Source organism: Henckelia pumila, chromosome 3 (genome assembly GCF_033568475.1).
Source record: "Henckelia pumila isolate YLH828 chromosome 3, ASM3356847v2, whole genome shotgun sequence".
NCBI classification, from domain to species: domain Eukaryota; kingdom Viridiplantae; phylum Streptophyta; class Magnoliopsida; order Lamiales; family Gesneriaceae; genus Henckelia; species Henckelia pumila.
This window is the reverse complement of record NC_133122.1, coordinates 141,998,739-142,013,262: the sequence shown is the minus strand read 5'-3', so window position 1 is coordinate 142,013,262 and position 14,524 is coordinate 141,998,739. Positions and strand designations below refer to the sequence as shown.

The 14,524-nt window shown below is 34.1% G+C and overlaps 1 protein-coding gene across 1 annotated transcript; it reads left to right on the top strand.

The window, feature by feature from the left end:
• Nucleotides 1–517: 517 nt before the first annotated feature.
• LOC140891392 (oleuropein beta-glucosidase-like) lies at nt 518–4,073 on the top strand. Its single transcript, XM_073299855.1, has 12 exons — nt 518–699; nt 855–924; nt 1,039–1,097; nt 1,568–1,643; nt 1,738–1,815; nt 1,921–2,008; nt 2,138–2,515; nt 2,607–2,821; nt 2,914–2,945; nt 3,210–3,315; nt 3,391–3,502; nt 3,623–4,073. The coding sequence occupies exons 1-12, from the start codon at nt 523–525 to the stop codon at nt 3,867–3,869; spliced, it is 1,638 nt and encodes a 545-aa protein (XP_073155956.1). The 5' UTR covers nt 518–522; the 3' UTR covers nt 3,870–4,073.
• The last annotated feature ends 10,451 nt before the right edge of the window (nt 4,074–14,524 follow it).

Sequence of the window (14,524 nt, the reverse complement as noted above, 5' to 3'; positions counted from 1 at the left end):
CACTTACCATGTTCTAACGTGGGTGCATTTATAACTTAAATTAATAGGTGGGCCCATTTTGATCCCAATTATTAACATATACTAACGTGGAAACATTTATAACTTAAGCTAACAAGTGGGGCCATTTTGATCACATCATTTAAAAAAAATAAAAAAATGTCTGATTCACAAAAGTGCAAATTAATGCTCAAAAATCCCTAATGCAAACATGTTTTACTTTGAACTCTCTAGCCATTTTTTTGTACCACAATTTCTGTTAATTTGTACCACATCTTGTATGGTTTTGTACTACATCTTGTATTGTTTTGTACCATATTTTATAACTAGGGACTCCAAAGCAAAATATGTTTGTATTTAAGGATTTTTGAGCAAATTACGTAAATAACAAACATCTTTTTGTGGAATAGTCTCTCATCTCCCCATAGTTAGAATTATGCCAGCTAGCACTTGCCTAACAATATTGCCTATAAATAGATATTTGCGTTGCATGCATTTGCATTCAACTTTCAACGTACACCATAAATGGCAGACGAACAAACTAATGCCCTAGCATTCATTAGCAGCGGCGATGGATCCCTTGCGACACTGGGACGACCCGCGGCATCGGAAAATAAATCGGTAAGATACAGTGCGAGCAAGATCAGCAGCGTAGATTTTCCCCGTGGTTTTGTCTTCGGTGCTGCTACAGCCGCTTATCAAGTATGTATACGTACACAGTACTTGCTCAACTCAATCACTTTTTAGAATACATACATTTTGACACACACATTTAAAACGTTTAATTTCAATTATATAAATAAATAAATACATATACATATTATATATTTTTGTGATTTATTTTTTCAATTAATTAGGTGGAAGGTGCTTACGCAGAAGGTGGCAAAAGCCTGAGCATTTGGGATGCTTTCGCGCTTAGAACACCTAGTGATATCTCGATCTCTCTCTTTTATTAATATATATATGGTTGTATTGTATCATCCTTAATTTCATATTTTTGAGCATGTAATTAATTTGGGTAACATGATGATGTACGTACAGGCAAAATTAAGGATGGTAGCAATGGATGTGTTGCAACTGACCAATATCATAGATATAAGGTATAATTTCTTTTAATTGTGTACGTACATGCATGGCTTTTACTAACGAATCTACTTTGAGTGTGAGGCCCCATTTACTCTAGAAGAGGTGGGATATCCATAATTTAATTTGATATGGGAGAAACTACAATATTAGTCGTCATATATAGTACATATTTATCTCTCTGCGAATTATTGGTCCTCTATATATGTTGATATAATTGGCACGCTATCTTTTTTGTATTTTTGTCTTCGTTTTCCTAAAATAGGACTGATGTGGCATGCACCTATGTGATGTTTGGGTTTAAAAAAAAAAATATTAAAATGCCAAAAATTGAGAGAATCAAAATTGCAAATAAACAAACATATATTGTTGTTTTCCCATTATGCATCTACTCATTGAAATTAGTAGATCGATTTGTTCATGATCTTGTAGCATATGTTAGTAAAATTCATGTCTTGTTAATAATTCAAGTACTGTACATTTGCAGGAAGATGTGATGCTGGTGAAAAAACTAGGTTTTGGTGCCTATAGATTTTCGATTGCATGGACTAGAGTGTTGCCAGGTATTGTTTAATTTTTATACATGCAAAAAAAAATTATATATATTAATTAGTAGATCGAATATTTATATCATTTATGTGCTTGTCGTTTGTCTAGGTGGAAGGCTGAGCATGGGCAAAAATATGGTAGGTATCAAATACTACAATGACGTGATAGACTTTTGCCTTGCTCAAGGTACGCAATTAAGATGAAAATAAAACTAATTAAAGGAATAAATATATATATATTTTTTTAAATATGGTGTGTGTTAAAGAATATATATAATTTTGGTGCATGCAGGCATTGAGCCCTACGTGACAATCTTTCACTTTGATCTGCCTCAGTGTTTGGAAGATGAGTATGGTGGCTTCTTAAGCAAACAAATTGTGTACGTAAAAATATATTTATTAAATTAATTCGACTTAAATGAAGGATGATAAATACATGCATAAATATAATTCACCAAAGTGCGTAGTACTCGTGATTATTCGATATATATGTCGATATGAACATGCAGGAAAGATTTTGTGGAATTCGCGGAATTGTGCTTCTGGGAATTCGGCGACCGTGTGAAACACTGGTTCACCATAAACGAACCCTGGAGTTATGTTTATCAAGGGTATGTGCTGGGGAACTTTCCGCCGGGTCACGGTGGAGCTAATTCGACAATATCCATGGCCAAGTACAACGATGCATCGACTGAACCATATAAGGTGGCGCATCACTTGATTCTTGCACACGCCTATGTTGTCGATGTGTATAGAAGAAACTTTAAGACAGTTCAAGGTGGGAAGATAGGAATGGTAAATTTTGTAATGTGGTATGAGCCTCTTGATGAGTATGATAGTGAAGACCAGAAAGCTTCTTTAAGAGCCATTGATTTTATGATGGGATGGTAACATATATTATCTTGTACATGTACATATTCATTTTTATATAAGTCATGATAATTAATTTTTGTGGGATGCCTATAAATTTTATATTAGGTTTGTGGAACCAACGGTAACAGGGCAATATCCAGAAAGCATGAGAGAATTTGTAGGAGAGCGATTGCCAACATTTACCAAGGATGAAGAGAATTTGGTAAAAGGATCATTCGATTTTCAAGGATTGAACTACTACACGACTAATTATGCCAAGAATAATCCTACACCCGATGCAACCTCGCCAGCCGTAGCAGATATACACGTTACATACTCAAGTAATTAAGAAAATGCTTAATTCCTTAATTATTATTACAATATTAACATTATCTGATCATTAATTCCCTTTTTTTGGATTAATCATTTGCAGCTGAAAGAGATGGGATACTGATAGGCCCAGCGGTAATAAATATATATAATTTTGTCTACCCTCACAATATACTAGTAATTATATATATACGTACATTATAATTAAAATATATCTACCAATGTGATCAATAATTTTTATGTTAAGTTTGCAGTACGCGAAATAATTAAGACTAAAGACTTATAAGAACCAAAAATTAAAAAAAATATTCCAAGTTACAGCACCAAAACCAAATTAACTCCGAATTAATTCTCATTCTCAAATCTAAAAATCACAATATATATTCATGTGCACGCCAGGCTACAGGTTCTAACTGGATACTCCGTGTTCCTTGGGGCCTTCAAAAGATATTGCAATACGCTAAGAACAAATACGGAAATCCTGTCATCTACATAACAGAGAATGGTATAATTTTTGTTTTTATTAATTGACATTTGATTAATGAATATATGAATAATCCTTGTTAAATGGTGTTTCTAGGGGTTTCTGAGGCAAACAACAAGAGTTTGTCTGTTACAGAAGCTCTTGTCGATGAATCAAGGAATACGTATATTCAAGATCATCTCTACTACATCAAGAAAGCCATCGATGAGTAAGTATCATAATATTTTATTAATTCGCTTCAAAGTATGTTATTAACTTAATTCAAATGATATATATATATGGTTAATTTTGGGTATAAACTGTTGGGCATGCATTTTTTTTTTTGTAGCGATCAAGTGAAGGTCAAGGCGTACTTCGTGTGGTCGCTCCTGGACAACTATGAATGGTTCAGTGGATACACAAGTCGATTCGGTCTATTTTACGTGGATTTTGCTAATGGTTTAACTCGATATCCGAAGAATTCGGCAGTATGGATGTTGAATTTCCTTCACAAAAGGATGATTGGACTTAAGAAGAGATCACATGATGATGAAGAAGCTGAGGATAATGGCTTGCCGAAAAGGGTTAAATCATAAATGAATGAAATCAAAGTGTGCATGGATTCCTATTTTACTAACCCAAGACGACACATGCTGTATATATAGTACTGCTTTATTCGTTACGTTTTGCATTTGAATAAGTAAGTGTCTTAAAAACACGTACATGCGTGTTATATTTGTATGATTTCTGTGGTTTGTATTTTGTATTGTGTGTGGAATAAAGTGTCGGTCGGTTTTATCTATTATCAATTATCTATTATTTATTATTTATCTATCTATTACCTATAAAATAATAATAATAATAATAATAATAATAATAATAATAATAATAATATTTTTATTTTTTTAAATATTAAATATAAATATACAAGTTTGAATTGTGAATTTCCTTCAATACCCTCATTATTTTATTAATTATTTGGTTTTAATTGTCAATTTATAATTTTTTCCATTTAATAATTAATATTTTTGTCATTTTCAAGGTTTTTTAAGGTCTTGCATTTATTTTATACATTAGTCAATTTATTTATTCAAGGTAGATTAATTTTTAATATTTAATTCATATAATTTTTTGTGTCCATTTATTTATCCAAGATAAATTAGTTGTTAATATTTAATTCATGTCCTAAATCTATATTTTGACATTTTTGATAATGAATTTCTAATTTTTTTTTCTCATTATTTCATTTAATAATTATATTTTTGTCATTTTCAAGGGTTTTAAGGGTTTTCATGTCATTTTATAGATTAGTAAATTTATTTATTCAAGTTAGATTAATTTTTAATATTTAATTCATATCATTTTGTGTGTTCATTTATTTATTGAAGGTAAATTAATTGTTAATATTTAATTCATGTCCTAAATCTATATCTATATTGTGACACTCATTAAACAAAAAGTAATTATTGAAAGCTCCTTAATTTTTGATTTATAAATTTTAAAAAATATTAATTTTTTGAACTTATTTCAACTTTATCGTCATAGTTACGTTTTTAATTTACTATAATTTTTTAACTTAATATTTTGATTATTAAAATTTTAAGAAAAAAAATTAAATCAAACCATTAAATTAATTTCACCATTGTGTTCAAGACAAGTGAAATCATGTCATAGACTTTCTGATATTTCAGTTTTTAGGAAGATATATTATAAAACAAATGGTGACGACTAATTGTGTAATATTTTTAAAATTTTAGGGACTATATACAAATGTAATCAACAACATCATTAATATTTTCTTGTCCATATATATATATAGTTTTGCTATACTGCCCACCCATTATGTCCACTCAATGTGTTCACCATGAGGTGACACTTAACTATTGGATGTGTTGAATTGTGCATCCAACAGTTGAGTGACACATCATGGTGGACACATTAGTTGGGCATGGTAGGTGTGCAGCATAACAAAACTCTTATTAATAATTTGTACATTTTTTAAAATTAAATGTATAGCAAGTCCACGGGTCTAACTCAGGTTAGACCCGCCGGGTTTTGAGGCGGGACGAAATTGGTGTAAAATTGAAGCGGGACGGGTCTAGGTCCTAATTTTTTCCTGACAAAACATGTCTCCGGTTGGGCCAAACTCGACCCCTTGCCATCCCTAAGGTTAAGTTCAATCCGGAAACATCCATCATGTTCCAGCCCCACATAAAGCTTGAGAAGGTTCCCGAACATTGAAGAGTTTTATAAAAGAAAATGGAATCATCTAGGTTGTTCGTGAAGGTCTTGAGCATCCTAGAACCATGTAGGAGGTTCCGGAATATTCTAGATATGAATATTAGCGTTTAGAGTACGTAATTTAGAGTAGAGTAGAAACTTGGAAGACTCTATAATCATGTAGTTGTATATGAAAGTGTTGGTATCCAAGAATATTGCGCAACAATGTATGACAAGATCAAAGATCACACAATAAAAAATCACGGAGAAATCATGCATAAATGGTAATCAAGAACAAGAAGACTTATAGTGGTTAGAATCAATTGATTCTACATCCACTTTTGGCCCAAGGAACCAAGAAATCCACTATATCAGAGAATCGTTTGTGAATTATAATTACAACAATAACTCGAGATCAAATCGATCAAAAGAATAGGAAAGCTCGCATACAAGTGTAGATCAAGAAAGAAAAACCTATCACTGATATCAATCTCTACGCATGCATGTGTTTTTCGTCCAAAACAAGATCAAAGTGTTGTTATACGATGCCTTCCAACTGCCTTGATCATATGCCTCGCACTTCCATGCAACGCTCGATGGACCAGCAGCAGTTCAATGAAGTTGGCAATTGTAATAACTTCTAATCACATGTAGCAGGTCCTTAGCTTCCGTTGTGCATCTCCAATAGAATGTGGCATCCAGCTCAAAGTCTTGCAACTGATGTGGCATCCAATTCAAGCATGATTAGGAATCCAAAACCACAAATATCCACCTTTGATTTCCTAAGAACCGTGGACCAAACAAAACCAGTGTCTAAGGCGCTTCTTTAATCTCCGGACATTGATTTTACTCAAACAATATTGGAACTTAGTATTGGCCTAAGGTTTAGTAAGCATATCAACAGGGTTCTTATCTGTGGAGACCTTTTCTATCTTTACTTATCCTTGGTCCACTAGATCCCTAATGAAGTGTAGTCGAATATCTATATGCTTCTTCCTCTCGTGGTGCATAGGATTCTTTGTTAGGTGTAATGCACTTTGGATATCAGTGTATATCAACACTCCTGTCTTCATTCCTAACAGTTTAGACAAGATTTCTTTCAACCACATGCCTTCTTTAGTTGCCTCATGAATGGCAACATACTCAGCTTCTGTCGTGGAAAAAGTCACTATAGCCTGCAATGTTGCATTCCAACTAATCACACATCCATTGTAGATAAAAGTATAACCAGTTATAGACATTCTTCTATCAAGATCCCCTGCATAATCAGCATCCATATAACCTATAAATCCATCCTCACTGTCCTGAACTCCTCCATATATAACCATTTAAGTACCTCAAAATCCACTTCATGGCCTCCCAATGAGCTTTACCTGGTTTAGCCATGAATCTATTTACTAAGATCACAAAATATGTTATGTCTGGTCTAGTATGGTTAAATATTCCTACTTGAGATTTAAGAATCTAAAAATCAAAGAACCAAAATATAATTCTTGATACACACATATATATAGATATAACACTTCTCATCTTCTGACAGATCCGCCATAGATGACCCCCGAAGCCCTTTTTTCTTCACCATTCCGATACATAGTCCAAGGATTTCGCTTGTATCGCAACTCCTCACTGGTGACAATTATGCATCATGGAGTCGTTCGATGACAATCGCTGTTTCTATGAAGAACAAACTCAAAAATTTTGACGGATGGATCACTAAATCTAGCAGTGCAGATCCAGCTTCTCTCGGCTCTTGGCTTCGCAACAATAATTAAGAAACTATTTAAGCATATACTCCATTTGTCGGGTCTACAAAAAAAAATGTTTCAGGAGCGTTTATTTAGGAGCGGTTTATAAACCGCTCTAATACATAGAATTATTTACAGAGGTTACATAAACCGCTCTAATTAACTATAGCATTCACAAGCATTTAAACAAACCGCTTGTACTGTTGTATCCTATTAAGGCTTTCATGTAAATGCTCTAATATATACCAATGGGGTCTCCATACCGGCTGCTAATGATCAGTTACGCCTCACCAAAATTTCTTCTAAAAAAAGCTTGATCCATGGTGAATTTCTCTTGATTTTTTGAAGTAATTCCAATTGCTATTTCAATTGATAATGATAAGCTTCAATTTATAATATGTTATATTTTAGATTTTCATATTGATTGGAAGATCTCTTTCTGTCTTTGGCTTCAGAATTTTCTCATTTAAAGGTTTGAGCTCTATATTTGATCTCGATTGCCGGTGGCAAAGGCAGTGAAAATTTGACGGTTTAACTTGATTTTTACTTGATGGAATCATATATTTAATGATACAAGTTTACTTCTTTAATTGTGTTCTTCTCGATTCATGTGATCTCATAGTAGAAAAATATATGAAGTTGTTCAGGATTAAGAGGCATTTTTGCTGGAATTTAAATCCATGGAACCAAACTTCGACCTAAATTTGCTTTGAAAATGCGGCTATGCGAGTTGCAGTTAGCATGATGTATATAATTGATCTGGAATTATACTGAATTGTAAATTCATCTTCCCTCAGCTGCCAATTTGAGTACTTTGTTTCTCTTTATTCGAGTACTTAGCATGATGCATGTATATGGTTTGCGATGCAGATATAGGCGTGGAACTTCTATTGGAAATTTTCTTCTTGTAGTAGATTTGGGACAACAATACATGTAATGGACTCTACTCACAGATCAGCCCAAGACACACATGGGCCAAACCTCCAAATCCAAAGACATAATCTACAAGAGATTCATGCATGGAAAATTTAGAAATTAATGAGCAAAATCAAGGGAGGATCTCTGCAGCTAGGATCTTATTTACTTTCCTTTCTAGAGTGCATATTCCATGAGATTGCATAATCCATGGGATTAAATAATTATTTTCTAAATATTTCTTGCCAGTCAATTAATTTTCTACTCTTGTATTTAAACGTTGCTATAGAAGAAATAAAGCAACTGAATTCCTCTTAACAAATTCTAGCTAATGAGATCATGAGGTTCTCTCGTAAACGAGCCTCAGTCATTAATCAAAATAGGCAGACAAAGGCAAAAAAACTCAGAAACTCATTTTTGAATTAAATGATCAGCCTGTCAATCGACCTATAACTCGATCCATCTCCCGAGGTTATAACAATACATCTGTCTCTGGAGACTAGTTCCAGACAGGTAACTAATTTAGCTGTTGTTCTTCCTTTCTTGTCCTTTGAAAATATGATATCATGAGGAGTGTATTTCAGCATCTCATCTATAAATTTAACGATCCCATGCTTGATAGCATCATAAATTATTGAGTTGATTCCTATATCATAGTCTCTGACTTAGTTACTCAACTTTTGTAACTCCTCAAACATACAAATAAGGAGTTTATGAGCTTCATCATGTACCATGCATCTTTCTGCAATGAATGTACTTAATATCCGAAACTAAGTAATTTATAGATATTCAACAGCATGTGACAAGGTTTTTCCCCATCCACGTATAATTAGCTAGTAAATGAAGGATATCACATGACAATGCCTAGCAAAATGGCCCGACCCAATTTGTAAAACATCCTTAAAACTGCAACAGTACTCAAAACTGGTAGCCAGGATATATATACATTTAAACTTAATTGCTTGCAGTTTGAGACATACATCTCATTTAAACTTAATTGCTTGCAGTTTGAGACATCCATCGTTCTGGTGCACAATGTCATTATTCAATGCTACTGATTCATTACTGGTAATGCTACTGATTAGCTATTTCATATGAAATTTCATAAACTATTGGTATATTACTTCATTTTTAGGAATCATTTGCTTTGGAAATGTTAAATAAAGGAATGCAAAGGTTGCTACCATTGATGCAGCCAATGGCTCCGAGCCAGGATTTGAGTTCCACCTGGGCTAAAAAATTTTAGCGAGAAATCCAAAAATCATGGAAGCTAAAAACGCCGATTTTTTTAGAAAAAAAATGGTAACATTTTTTATTTAAAAGAACCAAAAAAATCGCATCAAAATTTAGTTACAAAAAAATTAAATATTTCTCAGTGTATATACAAATTTCATAATTGTTTGGTCGATATATACTTTATAAAATTGAGAGCATTATAATGTCAGAGAATTTTATAAGACGGAGAGTGAAGAATATGACACTAACACAATAGTAGATTTGAAGAAAACCCCATTTTTTGATTTTTTTTGGACTAATTTTGAGAACTAAAAAGTGTGCTACTTCATTTTTTTTTAATTGGGCTACCCGGGATAATATAATATTAGCCCAAAAAATAACACTTTAAATTAATTTTTTAAATTTTTGGGCCATATAAATTTTTTTAAAAAATTGGGCCACCCGGAGCCTGCCTCCGCCCTTGGAAGCAACTGAGGGAATTTGGGGAGTGGTAGAGTAGATATGAGCAGCCCACCGCAGAACACATCTCCAAGTTGGATTGTCCGACGACGATATGGTGGTGGTGGCGGTATTGGATTCTCTCAGACATTGGAAGGAAAGGTTAGTGAGTGGCTCAAGAGATCCGGATACTTTTTGAAATAAACAGTGTATGTGGTTGGTTATATAAAATAGGAAGTGTTATAGTTCGTGTTATAACACCACAGACAACACAGTGCAGCAAAAATTTAAAGCATAAATAAAACACAAGTAATTAATTTTGCACGAGTATAAAAACTCGTGCGGGTGCCTGACCGGCTAAATCGGTGTGATATGAATCTACTGGCAAGCGTACCAGGTCAAGTAATAGTAAAGTGGACAGAGAGTCCAAGTATCGAACCCACAGGGACTGCAGTCAATTCTCAAGAATTAATTATTTAGCTTAATCTAGACAAAATCATAAAGAGAAATTTGATTTAAATAAAAAAAAGAATATAAAATAAAAACTGCTGAAGAAATAAGAATTAAAATAACTGACGAAAAAAATAATTAAAACGAGACAACGAAGACACACGTAGGTACCGAACAAATCATATAACATGTAGTCGATTCAGGACTCAGATTTAATCTTAAATTATGGGAATTCTCATATCTTGTTCAAAGGTCTATTTCTAGAACAATCAAACCTATTCAAATATTGACGGATTAATCTTTCGTAATTCTAATCAAATTTGAATGCATTAAATATTTATGAAAATTCAGTTTACACCCAAACCGTACACTGAAATCGAATTCTATTTTTTGTCGGTTTTACAATATGTTGATTATCAAAGTGATCGAAATCAAAACCTCCTCTGTCGACTTGGAATCCATTAACATGCAAGCAAACAGTTGATCAGGCTATTCACAAGGCAAATATAAATCTGACAGTCAATAAAATAAAATCAACTCTGAAATATCCCAAACAAACATCCAAGTTTTCTACATAAATTTGTTCGGCCCAATCACGCCGTCTTGGTTGAAAATAAACTACTCAATAATTAAAAAAATAATTCAAAAATAAAAATAAGAAGAAGAAAAGAAAAGAAGAAATCTTCTCTCCCAAGCCTTGTAGCCGCCTCCTCTGTGTTGTCTGCCTTCTGAAACTTCCGAACCCTCAAAAATATGTTATATCTTCTCTTTATATGGTCCGGAACGCCTACCAATTAATTTCCTTTCAAAACAAGGACTTTTCGGAACAAATCTGACGCCGGAACACGTGCGCGCACGCCTGGAGAAGCCTCGCGCGCGCAACAATAAAAAACAGAGTCTGAACATGCAACTCGCGCGCGCGCGAGCTCAATTATCGCGTGCGCGCAACACAAAAATTCTACTGCAAGCGACGATTTTGAAAAATTCATATATTGAGATCTAGCCGTCGGATCGAGTTGAAATTTGGATAGCAGCTTCAAAACATCTTGAACTTCATTCTGAATGGTGAATATCGAATTTGGATCTCTCTAAAATTAAATTTTATTTTTTGATCAAAGCTGCTCCGTAATTCACTCTACAACAATTCATTTTCCTGCAAAATTAACCAGAGGAGTGAAATACACACACATGCACTAAAACACATAAAAATACATAAAAACAATATGAATGCACACAAAATAGACATAAATCTATCACGAACTAATGTACACAAAATGCACTTATCAACACCCCCATACTTAAACCTTGAGCAAGACATGCAAAAACAACATGCAAACAAAAACATAAGTGAGGACGAATCATGAATGTGAACAGCCTCCAAGAAGTTCAATCACAAAACAAAATCACACACGCTCTCAACTTTTCATAATACACCTTCGGCTTAACGTGAACGTGTGTGTGTGAACTGTCATTCCAGTTTCATACAACTTAGACCGAATTCGTTTCAAAACTGCTTAGCGACCTATGACAAATTAGTGCAAGTTTCACTCTTCAAGTGCCCATTCCTTCCAACGACTTCTAGACTAAACCCACCTTCCTTGAGATAATGAATTACACACCTACGGATTTTGCACCCGGTATTGCTTTAGCCCCAATAATTACTCGCTGACTTAGCTATAATTGGCTAGAATACGCAAAATCTTTTTCTTTTTTTTAATCCCCTCGCCTATAGCCCGGATGGAGCATCAACCCCATTTTACCCGCAACCTTAACTATGGAGCAATGATTAGGATTTCAATCATTGTCCAAGCCCGGATGGAGTTGTAAAATTTTTTTTTCTAGGTGCGCCCAAGATCATAAGTGTAAACTAGAGCCTCATCAAAATTCATAGAACACAATCAAGATCCACAAACCACCTATTGCCGTGCAATGGTCAAACAGACAGAAACTTCATCAAATCTTTCGTTACACTCCACTGGTCTAACACAAGTTCTTATAAATATTCACGGTTCAACCTACAGTTTCTCATGTCCAGCCAAGAGCAAAGTTTTTCAAAAATCCACTTTTTTTTTTCAAATAAACTTCATCATCATAGGCTACCATGACTCATCCTACTCATGTAAGACAACATGAACAACAACAAAATGATATGCATGATTACGAACCAAACACAAAAACTAAACCAAATGAATGCACACAGAATGAACACAAAACATAATAACTAAACAACAACACAATAACCAATGCAATAAACTAGTCTACCCCCATACTTATCCAAAGCATTGCCCTCAATGCTTCAAAACAATGAACATAATGCATACAAACACATAATGAAAACAAAAATAACACTCCCCTGGTTTCGTATTCGTCCTTTTCCTCCTTTGTAAAAGTCCAACAGCAACTTCTGGTGGCGGGGCAATATACTGCACATATAAAGGCGACAGGTAAGGCATTGGATTAACAAAAGATAATAAAAAGAAAAAAAACAATAAAAAAAATAATGAAAAAAGAATTGCCTCCCAGTCAATGCTAAGTTTATAGTCTACAGCCCGACTATGCAGAAGTAACCATCAAAGAGCGGTTGCCGCCCATAGTAGGAATCATACGACTCTACGTGTGGGTCTTGATTTCCTACGCCCTCAAGCTTGGCGTGATATATACTTTGTAAGCTCGTCGGTCCAGCAACACTTGGTCTGAAATTTTTCTTTTGGAAGGAGACTCCAAATCTGGGTTGAAGCTCATAAAGGATGGAATATGCTGGAGGTGGTGAAAATGGCAAGAAAGAATATTCTAACGGTATACATGGAACGACCATTGACGAGGTAAAATATGTAACATTGTATGTTTCTTTCTCCTCCATTGTCACTTTTGATTCATCCTTACAAGAAGATTCCTCAAAAATTATTTCCTCATTCTCTGGCTCAATTACTTCACGCTCTTGGCAGATATCAGAAACTGGTTCATTATGAAGCGCAATCTGTTCATCCAAAAGACTCAAAAATTTGATGCGGCTTTCGAAGAACTGGTTTGTCTATTCCTGCCTTTTCACAAAATTCTCCAACTGAGCCACATGATCCTCAAAATACCCTACACACTCTTCTTGATGCTCCGATGGTTGGTTCGCAAAATTTGTGGAGTTGAATTCTGGAAGATATTTGTGACTCCAACCTTGCAATGAAGGATCACAATACCAATGGTAGTCAAAACCCCCCATATCATTTAACAAGTGCATAACACTGTCTTCATCTCTTCTGAACAGGTGACTGCCAGTGGCCAAAGCTCCATAATCCACCCAACTTCTTGTAGTCTCATCTAAACCACCATAAAAAATCTGAGCGAGCGTGTAGTTCGAAAAATTATGGCATCGAAATATGTTCGCCAAATCATTGAATCTCCCCCAAACAGCATAGAAAGGCTCCGAATATTGTTGGCCAAACCTTGTGAACACCTGTCTATGATCCATCTCCAAGCACCTCACAAGCAAAAGAGAAAAAAAATTAAAATTTAAAAATAATCAAAGGAACGAAAAAATAGGAAAAAAAATGTCTAGTCTCAAGAAAATAATCTATCCTAATATTAACTAAACAGTCACCGACAACGGCGCCAAAAAAGTTGACCGGCTAAATCGGTGTGATATGAATCTACTGGAAAGCGTACCAGGTCAAGTAATAGTAAAGTGGACAGAGAGTCCAAGTATCGATCCCACAGGGACTGCAGTCAATTCTCAAGAATTAATTATTTAGCTTAATGTAGACAAAATCATAAAGAGCAATTTGATTTAAATAAAAAAAGAATATAAAATAAAAACTGCTGAAGAAATAAGAATTAAAATAACTGACGATAAAAATAATTAAAACGAGACAACCAAGACACACGTAGGTACCGAACAAATCATGTAACATGTAGTCGATTCAGGACTCAGATTTAATCTTAAATTATGAGAATTCTCCTATCTTGTTCAAAGGTCTATTTCTAGAACAATCAAACCTATTTAAATATTGACGGATTAATCTTTCGCAATTCTAATCAAATTTGAATGCATTAAATATTTATGAAAATTCAGTTTACACCCAAACCGCACACTGAAGAATTCTATTTCTAGTCGGTTTTACAATATGTTGATTATCAAAGTGATCGAAATCAAAACTCCTCTGTTGACTTGGAATCGATTAACATGCAAGCAAATAGTTGATCAAGCTATTCACAAGACAAATATAAATCTGACAATCAATAAAATAAAATCAACT